Source organism: Leucopleurus acutus, assembly GCF_964270905.1.
Source record: "Leucopleurus acutus genome assembly, chromosome: 12".
Classification (NCBI taxonomy): Eukaryota; Metazoa; Chordata; class Mammalia; order Artiodactyla; family Delphinidae; genus Leucopleurus; species Leucopleurus acutus.
In genome coordinates, this window is record NC_139154.1 from 22,259,792 (window position 1) to 22,277,918 (window position 18,127).

At 39.5% G+C, this 18,127-nt stretch overlaps 1 protein-coding gene across 1 annotated transcript in view; it reads left to right on the top strand.

Annotated features, from left to right (window-relative positions):
* The first annotated feature begins 6,358 nt into the window (after positions 1 to 6,358).
* The window catches only part of TMEM182 (transmembrane protein 182), a 50,239-nt gene continuing 38,470 nt past the window's right edge, over positions 6,359 to 18,127 (top strand). Inside the window, exons 1-3 of the mRNA XM_082851768.1 lie at positions 6,359 to 6,553; positions 6,792 to 6,891; positions 8,542 to 8,640. Of these exons, the coding sequence (XP_082707894.1) occupies positions 6,422 to 6,553; positions 6,792 to 6,891; positions 8,542 to 8,640 (331 nt within the window). The 5' untranslated portion in view covers positions 6,359 to 6,421. The remainder of the gene's footprint in view (positions 6,554 to 6,791; positions 6,892 to 8,541; positions 8,641 to 18,127) is intronic.

Consider the following 18,127-nt stretch of genomic DNA (forward strand, 5'->3'; position numbering starts at 1 on the left):
AGAACGTGGGAATGAGAGCTGGTCCCTGCAGTTCCTGTTCTTGTCCCAGGTTCACCGGATCCTGGAGGGTCATTTCCTGGTCCTCAGTCAGCCACGTTGCCTTCTCATGGAGCCTCAGGGATCCAGAGGACAGACTGAAAGTTATAAACAAATTATTGTGAATTGCCTTTGGCAGTGGGACCCCATGCAGAGCTCTCTTTGCTTACCTCTGGCCTTCTACATGCGACCAGGAACATCTTTAACTCCTACCAAGAAGACCTTTAGATGCTGAAATTCCCACCCAAGACATGGATTATTTCATATTCTACCTACTGAAGACTTACTTGTACTCAAGGCATCTAATATGCTTGGGATGGTGTCTGCTACACAGTAGATGCTCATGAGTATTAGTTATTATCATTCACCTCCATTTACATTTCTGACCATCAAGGTCTCCCACAGGACTGAACCTGAGACACCATGCTTATGCTTGTGCTCTTGCAGATTCACTGTGACAATCATATCAGCGTAAAACAGATTCAGTATTCACTAAAGGAGTGGGCACGTACAGTAGCCATGGAGTTGTTCTATTATAGGATTACTGTGAGTTGAGGTTGGTGCTAAGGTATGTCTGTCTCCCCTCATCACCTGGTCTAGAAAAGAGGCTGAAAGGGAAAAGATCCAACGTCTGAAGTTGTAAAGAGATCATGAGGACACAGCAGCTGTTTAACAATCACCCTGGAGTATAGACAGTTTTTTAAGCTGCCGAGAGAACCTGGGGAAGAGATACTGAATGATTGCTGGGAGCGTTTTAGGAATCATGGTGAATTAGGAGTTTCAGATGGTAGACAAATGGTCCAGTTTTCTAAAGAAGAAAGATACTTTTTGACCCCTGGATAGTTCTATTTTATTTCTAAAATTTATTTTGACCCCTGGATAGTTCTATTTTATTTCTAAATAAGAGTCTACTATGGATTCTTTTTTTTTTTTACATCTTTATTGGAGTATAATTGCTTTACAATGGTGTGTTAGTTTCTGCTTTATAACAAAGTGAATCAGTTATACATATACATGTGTTCCCATATCTCTTCCCTCTTGCGTCTCCCTCCCTCCCACCCTCCCTATCCCACCCCTCTAGGTGGTCACAAAGCACCGAGCTGATCTCCCTGTGCTATGCGGCTGCTTGCCACCAGCTATCTATTTTACGTTTGGTAGTGTATATATGTCCATGCCAATCTCTCACTTTGTCACAGCTTACCCTTCCCCCTCCCCATATGCTCAAGTCCATTCTCTAGTAGGTCTGTGTCTTTATTCCCATCCTACCCCTAGGTTCTTCATGACATTTTTTTTTCTTAGATTCCATATATATGTGTTAGCATACAGTATTTGTCTTTCTCTTTCTGACTTACTTTACTCTGTATGACAGACTCTAGATCCATCCACCTGACTACAAATAACTCAATTTCGTTTCTTTTTATGGCTGAGTAATATTCCATTGTATATATGTGCCACATCTTCTTTATCCATTCATCTGTCAATGGACACTTAGGTTGCTTCCATGTCCTGGCTACTGTAAATAGAGCTGCAGTGAACATTTTGGTACGTGACTCTTTTTGAATTCTGGTTTTCTCAGGGTATATGCCCAGTAGTGGGATTGCTGGGTCATATGGTAGCTCTATTTGTAGTTTTTTAAGGAACCTCCATACTGTTCTCCATAGTGGCTGTACCAATTCACATTCCCACCAGCAGTGCAAGAGTGTTCCCTTTTCTCCACACCCTCTCCAGCATTTATTGTTTCTAGATTTTTGATGATGGCCATTCTGACCAGAGTGAGATGATATCTCATTGTAGTTTTTTTGTTTTTGTTTTTTTTTGCAGTACGTGGGCCTCTCACTGTTGTGGCCTCTCCCGTTGTGGAGCACAGGCTCCGGACGCACAGGCTCAGCGGCCATGGCTCATAGGCCCAGCCGCTCCGTGGCTTGTGGGATCTTCCCAGACCGGGGCACGAACCCGTGTCCCCTGCATTGGCAGGCGGACTCTCAACCACTGCGCCACCAGGGAAGCCCCTCATTGTAGTTTTGATTTGCATTTCTCTAATGATTAATGATGTTGAGCATTCTTTCATGTGTTTGTTGGCAATCTGTATATCTTCTTTGGAGAAATGTCTATTTAGGTCTTCTGCCCATTTTTGGATTGGGTTGTTTGTTTTTTGTTATCGAGCTGCATGAGCTGCTTGTAAATTTTGGAGATTAATCCTTTGTCAGTTGCTTCATTTACAAATATTTTCTCCCATTCTGAGGGTTGTCTTTTGGTCTTGTTTATGGTTTCTTTTGCTGTGCAAAAGATTTGAAGTTTCATTAGGTCCCATTTGTTTATTTTTGTTTTTATTTCCATTTCTCTAGGAGGTGGGTCAAAAAGGATCTTGCTGTGATTTATGTCGTTGAGTGTTCTGCCTATGTTTTCCTCTAAGAGTTTGATAGTTTCTGGCCTTACATTTAGGTCTTTAATCCATTTTGAGCTTAGTTTTGTGTATGGTGTTAGGGAGTGTTCTAATCTCATACTTTTACATGTACCTGTCCAGTTTTCCCAGCACCACTTATTGAAGAGGCTGTCCTTTCTCCACTGTACATTCCTGCCTCCTTTATCAAAGATAAGGTGACCATATGTGCGTGGGTTTATCTCTGGGCTTTCTATCCTGTTCCATTGATCTATCTTTCTGTTTTTGTGCCAGTACCATACTGTCTTGATTACTGTAGCTTTGTAGTATAGTCTAAAGTCAGGGATCCTGATTCTTCCAGCTACGTTTTTCGTTCTCAAGATTGCTTTGGCTATTCGGGGTCTTTTGTGTTTCCATACAAATTGTGAAATTTTTTGTTCTAGTTCTGTGAAAAATGCCAGTGGTAGTTTGATAGGGAGGTTATCTACAGAGGAAGCACAGACCCTGCTAAAATCCACTTCTCCAAGTTTCACAAACACCAGGCCAGATCAGAGCCATTTCTTCTTGATGGATTACCAGTTGGCTAGCTCAGGAAGCTACGTATTTGTATCACAGCCAAGAGTCCTAATACAAATGGATTTTTCTTTTTATCTTAGTGCCCCTTGTGTGTCAAGCACTGTGAGAAGCACTGAGGATAACTGAGCTAAAGGAGTTCAGTTTGATGATGTCGGAAGTAGTCTATGATATCTTTCTCAAACGGATGCCCACGAACGAATGGTTGGAAACAATTAGATGGGTTACATTAGTAGCTGCTTTGATAAATACACGTTTTGATAATGATGCTTATACCTTTTTGGATACACCAAAACATGGTGAAAAAATATTAGTTGATAGACCTCATCCAGAAAGACGATTTTTTGTTTGTGACCGAAACCAAAATTGAGATGAACTGTAGCAATAATAGATCCTGCACTCTTTCTACTTATTTTAAAAATCCAGTTGTTTGTGTTTGTGAATGTGTGTGTGTTAAAGATTTAGTATTAATGCATAGATTTTTACATGTCATTACAATATAAATCAATTAAATAAAACCTTCCTAAAAGGATTCCTCTTCCTCTGCAAACAACAGCATTGTCACCTGCAGTAAAGCTGCAGAACCACAACCACAGTCGTCTTGGTGGGGAGGTGTGTGGCTGAGCAGGAGGCTGTGACTGGGGCGGCCAGAAGCTTTTTACAACCTTAGGTACCTCATTCTGAAGAATCTTTTTTTCTCACTAGCTCATGAACTCCTCAAGGTCAGGCCCTGCGTATCTGATAAAATGCCTGGACCCTCGCAAGTTCTCAGTAAGCACTTTTTGAAGATGCATTCCCCCCACACACAAAAACCCCCTTAATTTGATCTTATATTGTATTAATTATAGAACAGCATCTTTGTTAGTTTCCCATTGCTGCTGTAACAGTGTAACAAATTAACACAAAGTCAGTGGCTTAAAAACAACTCAGATTTACTATCCTGCAGTTTCAGAGGTCAGAAATCCCCAAAGTCAAGGTGTTGGTAGGGCAACAGTCCTTCCTGGAGGCTCTTGGAGAGAATCTGTTTTATTCCCTCTTCCATCCTCTAGAAGCTGCCCACAATCCTTGGCGTGTGGTCTCTTTCCCACGTTTTTAAACCAGCGACTCTCCAACCCTTTTTCTGTGGTCACATTTCTTTCTCTGAGTACTGTCAGGAAAGAGTCTCTGCTTTTCTTTGAAGGATTTATGTGATTAGATTGGGTCAACCTGTATAATCCAGGATATTGCTATGTAAGGTAACACATTCACAGATTACGTGATTATATTTAGGATTAGGGTATGGACATCTTCGGGAACCCATTATTCTGCTCATCACAGCATCCAAATAAGAAAGGTGGTGATATTAACTTCGTTAGATTCTACCCGGAATATTTCGCTATGCCTCACCTCAATCAAGTACTTGCAGATTGTAGCAAAGAATCAGAACAGCAAGGAGATTGGGAGTTGTTCCAATCTAAGGGATGTTTAAAGGAATGGGATGTTTAGCTTAGAAAAATGAAGACCTATATTAAGGGGTGGAGTGGGGTTTGAGGGAGGTACGAAATGATTGCTTCTTCAAAATATCAGAAAGCTCTGTCATACGACAGAGTTTAAACGTGCTGTACAGCCTTGGAGGACAGAATACGATTAAGACTGGAACCTTTAGGGAAGGAGTTTGGGGCAGAAATTAAGGCAGAGCTATGGACATTATTGATGTCCTTAAATGAAACGGCTGAAAATGGCATGGCTTGTTGATCTGCAGAGTCTTATAAAGGAGATTTGAGCACTAGATGAGGGATCAGCACAGATGTGCTCTCAAATTCCATTTAACCCTCACAGTCACTGATTCTATGACTTAGTGAAGTAAGTCAGAAAGAGAAAAACAAATATCGTATATTAACACATATATGTGGAATCTAGAAGTATGGTACAGATGAACAGGTTTGCAAGGCAGAAACAGAGACACAGATGTAGAGAACAAACGTATGGACACCAAGAGGGGAAAGTGTGTGGGGTGGTGGTGGTGGGATGAACTGGGAGAGATTGGGATGGACATACATACACTAATATGTATAAAATAGATAACTAATAAGAACCTGCTGTATAAAAAATGAAATAAAATTTAAAAAAAAGATTCTATGACTTAGAATTCCATTCCTGACTCTTGGGCACTTCTGATTGCATATAGCTGGAGCTGGTCAAGGCCCTACATCCTTACTAAGGAGTTGTCTTTTTGCCCTTGCTAATTTCATTATCTAAGGATCTATCCCATGTCAAACAGAAGTGGTGAAGGAAGTCGGTAGAGTTCAGATGCCTCTTGAGAAGATGCAGTGACCCGTGTTAAAACTGGGATTATAAAAAACAATAGCTATAGAGACTGAAAGTTTTAAAATATTACACAAATACTTAAAAAAATGCTCTCGGGCATATTTAGACATGGAACAAAAACAAAGAAGTGAGCTGTAGAGGATAGACATGAAGAAAGTATAGATTCATTGCTATTTGGTGACTTGTATGGGTATCAGGTAAGATCCATATTTTGAGGAGGTTGAATATTTAAAATGAAGGAAACAAAAAGTAGACCATATTCTTTCATCCTAATCCAGAAAGTAATATATTTTTGAGACTTTTTTTTCATTAGTCCACTTTTGAGATGATTATTTGGAATAACTTGTACAAGATCTGGGAGCTGCTATATAAAGTGCTGTTTTTATGTCATAGTGTATGCTACATAAAAGTATTTTTTTCTACTTTAAGTAGTTTATGTTACCATATTCTTGATCTTTTAAATACACTTATGAATGTATAGGTTAAAACCTGAATTGTACTTGCTGTTACGTTAGATCTGTCAACCCACTAATTATTTTATATCCCACAAATACCCCAAAAGGATTAAGATATTAATTACAACCTCAGTTATATCCAAGAGAGGTCTTTGTGGGTCTTTATAGCTGCGGTTTATATATCTTCAAAGAGAGTCTTCAGTGTCTTTGGGTTTGTAATGGTCATTCTGGATTAAGAGGAGCTTGTTCAGACACTTAAGACTTTGGGCCAGTGCCGTCAATGACCTCATACCATTCCGTCTTCTTTCCACTTCTATGGATTACCCAGCAGCAGTAACGATGATTCTGGCCAGCTCCTGATACTGCCCTCCACAGTCAGGGGAAGGTCAGTTATTTTTTGATCCCCATGGGAGAGAGACAGCTCCTCAATCAGTATCCTAAAATAGTCAGCCATTCTCAGCTGCTGGGCTGGAGTCCCTCCAGGGGAGAGCAAAGGCAATACAAATCCACCGGCTGGGTGTGAGTGCGAAGCCACTGAAACAGAAGCTGAGAGACACTTCTCAAGAAGATTCTGCCTATTCAGAAATCTTTATTCTTTTCGGTTGAGGAGCTAGGTGTTAGCTGTTTTTTATTTTCTTCTTTTATTTAAAGGGAAGCCAGTGAATTGAAAATGAGGCTAAACATTGCCATCTTCTTTGGGGCTCTCTTTGGTGCTTTGGGGGTTTTACTCTTTTTGGTGGCTTTTGGATCAGATTATTGGCTTCTTGCGACTGAAGTGGGAAAGTGTTCAGGTGAACAGAATGTGCGTTTCTTCTTCAAAATATTGTTGTACTCGATAGTAACGAGCATAGCTTTATGTATCCTCTTGAAATCCGAAAATGGTAGTGGAATGTGTATTTCTTCATAGAAGAGATATGTAGAAAGCTACTGATCATCATTACTTGGGAAAAAATACATTGCTTAAAAAATTTCCTGGAGGTAACTGTTTAGATTATGTTCCTTGTGTTGATGGCAAGTTACTTCATTTGCGTTCTGTACAGATAGAAAACGTCACTTTCCACCATGAAGGATTCTTCTGGAGATGTTGGTTTAATGGGATTGTGGAAGAGAATGATTCCAATATCTGGCAGTTCTGGTACAGTAAGTGGAATTCAGCTTTATTTTCCCCCTTGGCTTTAAAATAAAAATGAACAGTTTCTCATTTGGTGCATGTCACTTATAAAATAGGATTGGATTAGTTGTAGAATCTCAGTAGGATATCTTCCAAATGTTCATAAGTGATTCCTTTTTATTAAGTAGAAATGGCTATAGGAATAATTATTTTATTTTCTAACATGAAATTGGAGTCTGAATACTTATGGCAGAATTGAGTAATCCGCTGTTTCCTCGCTCATGTTTAAAATACACCAGCCCTAACAAACAACACAGATATTATCTATAGTATTTCTTTCGAGTGTCTATTATTGCTGTGTTGCAAATAAATGCTTTTATTTCTTTTGGCTATTTTGGGGGGCTTGAAATCCCAAGTTTAAAAATCCAGAATTAAAGATGTATTATTTTATATTAATAGCTTCAAAGTTTAAAAAAATCTTCTTTATAACAAAACAGTGATCAGCAGTGGCAGATGAAAGCTTGCTCTGTTTGGGCTTAAACCAAGTTTGTGGGCAATATTAAGAAATGCTTTGCTTTTGATGTTTCCATTCTCTCATAGAAACTTTAAAGTTCTTTTTTGAAGTAGAATAGCTCCTTAAAAATATGATGCATTCTTTCAACTGCTTTTTCTGTATTGTGTTAATCTTTGAAAATCAATTCACTGAAAATAGCTAGCCTTTATCTTATTGCATCCAGCAATGAAAGAACTGTTTATTACCCTCAGACTTATTGTGGGTTGAAATTATCAGTCTTCTTATCAAAATACTCCTGTGATAAATCAAAGTATGGTATTTAAACAATAGTCAAGATCATGGAATATAACATACAAATATGAGATCACAGAAGACGAGTCAACGGTAAATGGCATATGTAAAAGGAACAAAGTAATGATGAAATGGCATTTTGAGAGAAATATTTCATAGAGTTTCTGATTGTCATTTGGGGGAGGAGAATAAGCCTGTGATCTGCCAGTGAAGATTATTTAGACTTTGGTAAAGTGGAGTAGGTCAGACTTTGCAAGAGGAAGAGTTTGCCAAGACTTAGAGAAGGGAAGAGTATTTTACTCCTAAGAGGGTATATGATGAAATCTTCAAGATTTCAAACAACATTGAAGTTCTTTCTTGTGGTTTCTTCAAATGCTAAAAATGTACTTGAATTATTAACTTGTATGGTCTATCATTTACATCGTTTCCCTGAAAATAGAATATAGAAGAAATTTTCTATTAATTAGAACCAATAAAGGTTAAATCGAAATTTATTAGATTTTTAAATGACTGTTTTTGGAATACCTACTATGTGCTGGGCATTATGTTAGGAATTGGAGAATATAGTTGTGAAAACGAATGAAATCTGGTGCTTTCAATTTTGGGGTGATATTAAGGGCGTTCTCTCCCTTGAATTAGGTCATGCGCTAGATGTTTTAAATGAATCCACTTTCCAGGTCCCCTGTGCTGTATTTACCATATGAGGTTTTTAAGGAAGTTTCCTCCCTTACTCAATAATTCTCTGAATTCGTCGATCTAACCTGTAGTTTCATTTTGCTTGTGTGCCCCCAGATCCTGTATTTCTCTTCTGTTAGGAACAAACCTTCACTCAGCTTCTCAGTAACAAATGCCTTTGTTTTGTTCTCCTTCCTAGCCAATCAGCCACCACTGAAGAGCTGCATGCATGCTTACCTGTCGCCGTATCCCTTCATGAGAGGAGAGCACAACTCGACCTCCTATGACTCTGCAGTTAGTAAGTACCTCTTTCCTCAAGGCCCCTGAGAGGGGCCTTTCTTTCTGAAAGATGCCCACCACAGCATTTCTGTGGGCGATTAAAAAATAATTTAACATTTTTAATTTCAACATGTTTTTTGATATCAGTCTGTTATATATAAAATAATAAGATGCCGTTTTTAAAACACCATTTATAATCCTAATAAAATACAACTTTGGTCTAAAATTAAAGCCATTGTAATTTGCTTTCTACTTATAAAGATAATTTTTTTTAAAGTGTGTTTTCTGATATGAAAAGTAGTGGTGTACATCAAGAAGAACTGCTCCTTAAGATGTAAAACTGGTCTGACAATGGAAAATATTGTAATATACACCCTGATTTTAAAACATTTTTTTGCAGTTGTTACACATAAGATTATGATTATGCTACTGTATTTCTACAAAGTGACTGAACTTTGCTGTGTGTGGTATCCCACAGAAGAAGTAGAGTCTGATGTCATTAACTGGGAGTCATGATTACCTGAATTCTTTCATGTTTTCATACTATTTTTTCTATAGAAAATATATAAACTAAGTTTCTATAGAAAGTACACAATATATATTTGTGTACACAAATCTAATTTTAGAAAGTACATAAGCTCAATATGTCAACTTTATTCTCAGCTGGTTTCATGAAGTTTTTAATATTGTTTATCCAAACCTTAAAACTAGGGTTGGCACAGAATTTACCAATGTCATAAACAAAGCCAAAATATATGTTTTTCAAAGAAGATACTTAATATATTTAACATTCTGAATAAATGTGTATTAGTCAGGATTCTCCGGACAGTCAGTAGGGGATTATATATGGGTGTGTGTGTGTGTGTGTGTGTGTGTGTATACAGAGAGAGAGATTGAGGTTGATTGATTGATTGATTGATTGATGGAGAAATTTTAATAATTGGCTCATGCTGTTGTGGAGGCTGGCAAGTCTGAAATCTGGGGCAAGCCCGCAGCTGGAGATTCAGATAAGACTTGATGTTGTGGTCTTGAGTCTGAACACTGGAAACTCAGGTAGAATATCTGTGGTGCAGTCTTGGGGAGAGTTCCTTCTTCTTCAGGAAACCTGTCTTTGTTCTTAAGTCCTTCAGCTGATTGGATGAGGCCGACCTCCTCATTCTGGAGGATAATCTACTTTACTTATAGTCTGCTGATAGTAAATGCTCATCACATCTAAAAAAATACCTTTATAGCAGCATCTAGACTACTGTTTGATCAAGCAACTGGGCACCATAGTCTAACTAAGTTGACACATAAAATTAACCATCACGGAACTTAATGAATTTTTACATCATTCATCCATTTTTTCATCTTTATATAAAATTTGTATTTCCACACATTATAATTTTGTTCTGAGTTTGTCAAAAGATGTAGCATCTGCTTATATCACAGCATTAACATGACGTTTTATGGAGCGGGTGTGGGTCCGGATAGGAAAAGGGGTGAGGACACAGCTGTGCTTGTCCACCAGGCTTGCGTGTGCTCAGAGGGTCTGTGGCTGTCGGCCTTGAAGCATGTGCAACAGAGATGCTTTTCCCATTGAAAACCTCATGAGGCACCTCATTCACACTAGCCAGACCCTCTTACATCGTGGATGACACGGACCCTCTCACTGACGAGAGAACAGATGGCATGGGAAGAGCAGGATAAACCATTTTTTAAAAAAAATTTATTTATTTATTTATTTATTTATGGCTGCATTGGGTCTTCATTGCTGCGCGCGGGCTTTCTCTAGTTGCAGTGAGCGGGGGCTGCTCTTTGTTGCAGTGCGCGGGCTTCTCATTGCGGTGGCTTCTCTTGTTGCAGAGCACAGGCTCTAGGTGCGTGGGCTTCAGTAGTTGTGGCACGTGGGCCCAGTAGTTGTGGCTCGTGGGCTCTAGAGCACAGGCTCAGTAGTTGTGGTGCACGGGCTTAGTTGCTCCACAGCATGTGGGGTCTTCCCAGACCAGGGCTCAAACCTGTGTCCCCTGCATTGGCAGGCGGATTCTTAACCACTGCGCCACCAGGGAAGTCCCAAACCATTCTATCATATACTACAAAAAGTTACAAAAAAGTTACATTACAAAAAATTATGAAAATGGTACCCCTTCCTTGTCATTCTTTCTGGAACATTAGGTATTTGCATAAATATTAGTATTGCTGTTGTTGATACTCATATGTTGAGGTCCTGTGATAAGATAGGTATTGTAAGTACCATATATTTAAAAATGAATCTACATATTTGAAAAGTTTGCACCTCAAGGAGATAGTGGAGAACTTGAGAAACAAGGTAACGTTATCTGTGCATAATAATTACGATGGAGAAGGATAGTAAATGCATGTCAGAAAAATTACACTGCAATTACATTCGGATTATTATGTGGCATTACATATAATTACTGTGTCATTTTTTGAATCTACTGACAAAACCGTATTCCATTTTGTTTAAATTGTCAAACTCCTCTTTGGCACACATATTGTAACTCCTTATTCACTTTAAGCAACTTTATCAAACACTCTAAGTAAAAATGACTGAGGTGGGAAGAGGTATGTCCTACAGCAGAAATACTATATGCAAGTTTCATTTATCTTCATAATACTGTACAATGATATGTGACGTTATATTTGGGTGATTATTTTATTGTTTCCTTTATCCAAGAGAAGGACATAGATTTCATCAAAAAGATTCCACCTGATCGAAAGTCTGTGCTTCCCGGTTAATGAGGCCACATAGACTTCACTAGACTCCAGAACCACTCTTTGGCTGCATAGCTTCTTAATTATCAGGCATTATACATTTGCCAACTTATCTTAGGAAGATTCAGATTGTTGTTTGTGAAATCTGATGTATCGTGGCCTGGCAAATTTGGTAAAATGTCTTTGTATTCTCCTGATTTGTTACAGTTACAGTTAGCCAATATTTGAAATCAGTGAAAATGATACAGTGGTGGATGGTTTCTCTGGAAAGTCTATTTTAGAATTATTGGATATTACTGAGGAAATTATTCTTTTTCATGATAAGGAGGCTGAGACTCAGAGAAACCATGTGATTCTGTCTTCACACAGCTGATCACTGGCAGAACTAATGTAAGGTCCAAGTCTCTGGGTGTTTATTGATAATCTTATAAACTACAGTGAATGAAAAGGCTGATTTTAGTTCTTAGTATGAAATCTTTTTAAGTGTAAGTCTTTTAGTTGGATCTCAATAAAAGAACAAAGTAAACGTATGTTGGCTTTTTCTGCCTTGCTGTCTGATCCTGACTTGTGTATACAGTCTGGTCTAATTCATTGTTTCCTTTATTTTTGTCTTAATCTCAAATGCATACAATCATGGATCAAATCTAGTCATTTGGATGGTTGACCAAGCTTAGAGGGGGTGATCTAATTCTCACAATTATTTTCTGAGCTAGGACTGCGTGCTTCAAAGTCCATTAAACAATTTCATTACTTTTTGATATGTCAGAATTTAGATTTTCTGGTTTGTTTCATGCTTAAATTCAGTCATAGTTCATTAATTTGGTAACATTTGGTGATGATGTACTGAATGTGGATTAATTTCCAGGGTAACTCAATCCTTGAGTGAATCAGTCATTTCTTTTCGGTGTCCCCATAGCCTTTGATCCCACCCATTGGAGTGCTCCTTGTACTTAACTGTAGTTGTTTGTTTACTGGGCTTCTTAATTATTTATTGCAACTCCCCAAAGGCACAGAATGTAACCTACTCAAATTTATCTCAGCAGAGCTTAGTGTAGCGCCTGGTCCCCCTGTCCCCACTAATACTTGGACTAGACCAGGTTCTCCTTTATAAAAACCATGCTTTAATTTGATAATTTGTAGCACAGATTTTAATCATTTACTTGCATAATTATTTTGTTCACGTATTCCTTCCCGATTCAACTCTAAGCTCCACTGCTGTGACGTCTTTTATGTTTGACTCACCATTGTATCCACTGTAGACTGAATATTTTTGTAGAATTAATATTTCTTGAGAGTCTCCACTAACTGTGCTGTACTCTGGTGCTGGTACTGATGCCCTGAGTAACTAATGATGTGTGTAGGAATTTTTTAAACCTTACTAAATGGACTGTGGTTACTCTTAAAAATTTTTTTTTCATACTTTTTGTAATTTTTTAGGTCTTCAACATTGTTTCACGTGTCAGCTGTCCTTTACTTTTATTGTCAATATTTATTTATTTACTTTTCCTTTCTGGTCTGTTCATCCTTCACTCATAAAAATTATAGGGTGATGTGAGTGATGTAAGCTAGAAGCAGGAAAGCAGCTAGGCAAGATATTAGTCAGCAGCACATCAAGCTGGAAGTAGCAGAAAACAAACGGCAACTAAAACATAAGGGCTATTTTTCTCCCACAATAAGAAGTTCAGAAGCAGCTGCTATAATGATGCTGTCAGGGACCCAGGCCCTTTCAACCTTTTCTTCCACCATCCTTGGCAGGTGGATAGCCCCTGTCATGTTCTTCCATGTTCAGAAGAGCAAACATGTCCCTAGAATTCTCCAGTAGATTTCTACCAATGCTTTCTTCATTGGAACTGTGTCACATGGCTTTGTTGGGCTGGGATGTGGAGTTGTTTGCTTTCTAGCCACTGTGGCAGAGGAGGAGAAGGGAGAAGGGCTGGGAGTGTTGATGGATCAACCTAGAGAAGCCTCCTCAGGGGACCAGCATCGTAATCCTGCCTGGAAGTTATCAGGGCAGGACAAGGGTGAGGCAGCAAAGGTGAAAAGGGAGTGATGGATAGCAGTGATATTTAAAGAGTTACATGTAAAACTTGGTAGCCAAACAAAAGAAAGCTGGAGGAATCTAGGACGATGAAGGAATTGCCTTTTGAACAAGATGTAATTCAGTTTAAACAACATACAATCAAGGTAATATGGTCACTTTCCTCCAGACAATAAATATTATTTTAGTGTATTTCTTTCCAGTCTTTTTTACGTGCATATTGTACATTGTTTCAATCATTATAAATGCAAATGTATGTCACTTTCCTATTTTTACGTCAGCACATATGTCTCCATATATGTGCCTAATAGTTTCTCAGATTTTAAATGCTAGTTGCTACCTCCACATTAAATATAATTTTATGTGTGTTATATTTGTCATAATTTGTTTTGGTTCTTCGGATTATGTTTTCATAAATGTGAATGGTGGTGAATCAAAAGATAGGAATAAAATTGCATTATCGTTATTGTGCCAAGGTACCAAATTGCTTGCCAACCAGCACTGAACTGTGAATTATTTCAAGAAAATTTGGTAGGGAGGATAGAAATGTGAGAATCAGGAGGAGGTGGCATGTTTTGAAGTGGAGGATGGGGATTTAGTTTGGATTTAGACACAGTAAATTTGGGTTGATGGTGGAATACCAGTTTGAAATAGTTCAACAAGTAGCTTGATGTGCAGAACTGACGATTAATTTAAAAGACATTAATTAGCACAACTGATAATGATCAGGAATTGCAGACATGGTTTTTGATATCAGATATAATCTTCAAGAAAAAATGTCATAGGAAAGAAGATGGTAAAATACCAGTTATACGTAGGAGAAGGAAAGAAGCGAGGACAGTCCAGAAAGGAGAAGCAGAAAGAGGTATTGAGAAGCAAGCCAGTGGGCAGGCTGGTGTGTCGTCAGAGGGGCCTACACAGGTGAGTCTTGGGAAAGGCATGGTGGTCCTCAGTGCAGGTGTAGAGTGAATGAGAATGAGAAGGGGGCAAAGAGGAATTGGATAGCATGCTGATAATGAAAAAGTTCTGGTGGCCCCTGGTAGCTCCCTCCCCACCAAGGACCCATAAAGAGGCCAATAAAGTCAGCTCCTTTGAAATATAAACCCACAGGCCCTGCTGGTTTGGCCTGAGACTTCCAGACCTTCTGCTCTGCGTCCCACTTCTGTGCACGGCCCATCCCCTTGGGTGGAGCCCGAGGGCCCTGCTCTCTCTTCGTGGCAATGCCTTTCCCCTCCATTTTCCTGTGCATTCTGTCACCTGATCCTCCTGAGAGCCAAGCCCTACCGCAGGCTTCCTCCTCTTCTCCCAGGAGACGTCAGAAGGCGGCGATCCCCCTAAAGGCGGGCGGGGCAGCCTGATGATAGGAATGTGAAACCTCACCCTGGGTGTCCACGGGGGGCGAGAAGTGAGGAAGCAGAGACCTTTGCAATTAGCCAACACTGGGACTTGGAATAGCAACCAGAAGAGCACAGCCTTGCAGCGAGCACCTGGTGCTCACAAAACCATCCCACGCTTCACTCTACAAGGCGAAATAAACCGTAAAAATGACTGCCCTTATACACCACAGCGTTAAGCAGCAAATAAATGAATTGAGATTTGAGTCAAGAGTTAATGTAAATTCTTAAATAATTGCGGAGACACATCAGCGTGTCATAGGAATCTAATCACATCAGGATCCCCGCGTCCCAACTCTACTTACAAATCAATTATGCTAGTGTAGCTGGATCTTATGTTGCAATTTTTTTTGTGTTCGTATATGGTGATTCTGGACATTGTTGTAAATTCACCAAATAGTTTTAAATACTTCTGCTCTGCCTTAGTTGTGTAGGAAAAAAGCATACTCTGCAAAGTTTAATGGAAAATACAATCCGTCGTTTTTTTTTTTGTCACAAATGTCAAGTACCTAGATATTTGGAAATGCCTTAACATTCACTTAATTTCCTACTGTTCATTCAGACATTTGGGATCATGCAGCCATGATCACAGACACAGAGTGATATTTCAGGGGGGCTGTACTTCCTAGTTTCCTGCTGACTTTTCATCTGTGGCCCCAGTGTGGGCTCTCTTTGCGTTCAGGTTAAAGTGCTGCCCACAGGGCAGCTCGCTCAGGCTTCCCAGGCTGCAGCTCGTGAGGGTACAGTTGGCTTTTCAGTTCCAGGGCCCAGCATCAAAGCTGTAATTAAAAATCACTTTTTCAGAGAGCGCTATTTTGCGTTCTCTACAATTTAGTCACGGGCATCTAAGGATTGGTTGGCAGTTTATGTAAATCCCTCCAATAATGGGGACAATTGCTTTCTATAAACAAGACTGGTTATTTACAACGGTGTGGGTCTGCTTCCCTTCACAGAGGACGGGCTGCAGCCTTGACAGAAGCTTCTGGTAACATCTGTGGAGCCGTCAGCCACACTCAGAAGTAGAAATCCCCTCGAATGATAGGGCACCTCCTGGTGCTTCGACCAGGGTTTCTCAGCCTCAGCATGTCGACATCTGGGGCCAGATGATTGCTGTGGGAGGGATGGTCCTGTGTGTTGTAGGGTGTTCAGCAGGATCCTTGGCCTCCACCCACTAGATGCCGGTGGCATCCCTCAGTGTGACCACCAAAAATGTCTCCAAATATCCTGGGGTATCTGGATGGGCACAGAATCACCTCTGATGGGAACCACTGGGACGTACTAGACATTCATCCCCAACACTTCTAACCCAGGGCCCAAGCTCCTCTTCAGAATTATATTATCCACACACTGTGCCCAACTCCAATTCTGGACCCCAAAGCACATAAGTAATGGTTAGTTTCCTTCTGCCTTCTTTTATATTGAATGTTTAAACCAAAAAGGAGCAAGGAGACCATCTTGGCCTCGATTATCTTTAAACAGCATTGCTTCTGCTTCAGACCTTTTTTTAGAAGACAGTATTAACTAGATTTGATGAAAAAAATAGTGTCTGTTGTATGTTGGGCACTGTTCTGGGTGCTCCAGAGTCAGCCCTAAATTCTGACCCTCATGGGGCTTTCACTGTAGTGGGCAGCAGAAGATAAACGAACCAGTCATGTGCTTGGAGAGGAATAAAAGGAGAAGGAGTGTGTGTGGAGGGAACCTCAGTATTAAATAGGGTGACGGGGAGGCCTTATAGAGAAGGTGACGTTTGTTTTGAGTTGACAGCCCTGGGTTGAATGGGGCTCTGCCACCCAGCTAAGCTGTCCAGTTTCCTGATCCCTCTTTTGGGGACTGGATAGATGCTGTTCAGAGTGCTTAGCACAGGGACTGGCTCTTGGTAAGGGTTCTATGGGCGTTACAAGCTGGCCTTTCAGTCAGCGGGTCTGCGTGCACTATCTCGAAACATGACTTCCTGTCTCTAATCTCCCCTCAGATTTACTGCAAAAGGAAGATAAGCTTAGTATCAACCTCATGCGGTTGTTAAAATGAAAGGAGAATACTACAAATGCTTAGCATAGTGGTTGCCATCTAGTTGGTATTCAATAAATGTCAGTTATTCTTAGGATGCTATACCAATTTAGAACACCAAAAATAAGTCATCCTCAAGGCACATCAATTCATCCTAGCTTCTCCCTAGTGAAATGCTTCCTGCTCTCTGAGTGTGTGTGTGTGTCTGTGTGTGTCTGTGTGTGGTGTATGCCCACATCAAGCATTTGGCACAGTTTCTGGCAAGGAGTAGGCGCTTTATAAATAATGCTCACTATTATTATCATGATCCCATCATCCTAGTACATGATACTTAATATTACCATCTGTACTGGCAAAGATTTTCTACTGTTTATGTGATAATATTGATTAAAATTTACTCAATAAATACTGTGTGCTATTCCCTGTTCTAGGTTCTGGGGAACAGCAGTGAACAAAACAGTTGGAAATCCCTGCCCTTGTGGAGCTGCCATTCTAGTGAGGGGAGGCAGACAAAACAACATAAAATAAGCCAATTATATAGTACATTGGAAAATGACAAGTGCCCAGAGAAACATAAAACATGGAAAGAGGCTGGAAACTAAGGGGCCTGGGATAGCAGAGGCGGGGGAGATATGAGCTCTATTATGTGAGGTGTCTGTTAAGTAAGGTCTTTGGACCATTTTTTAACAATTGAGTTGTTTGTTTTCTTATTGTTGAGTTTTAATAGTTCCTTGTATCCTTTGAATCAGTGTTTTATCAGATGTGTCTTTTGCAGATATTTTCTTCCAGGCTGTAGCTTGTCTTTTCATTCTCTTGACATTGTCTCTTGCAGAGCAGAAGTTTTTAATTTTAATGAAGTCCAGCTTATCAATTATTTCTTTCATGGATTGTTCCTCTGGGGTTGTATCTAAAAAGTCATCATCATACCCAAGGTTTTCCCTACATTATTTTTTATAGTTTTACAGTTTACTTTTAAGGCTATGATCCATTTTTTGTTAATTTTTGTGAAGAGTGTAAGGTTGTATCTAGTTTCATTTTCTTTGCACGCAGATGTCCACTTGTTTCAGCAGAATTTTCTTTGCTCCATTTTATTGTCTTTGCTCCTTTGTCAGATATCAGTTGATTATATTTTCGTGGGCCTATTTCTGGGCTCTCTATTCTGTTCCATTGATCTATATATGTCTGCTCTCTTGCCAATACCACACTATCTTGATTACTCTAGCTTTATGGTAAGTCTTTAAGCCAGGTAGTATCAGTCCTCCAACTTTGATTTTCTTCAATATTGTATTAGCTATTCTGGGTCATTTGCTTCTCCGTATAAACTTTAGAATCAGTTTGTTTATATCTACAAA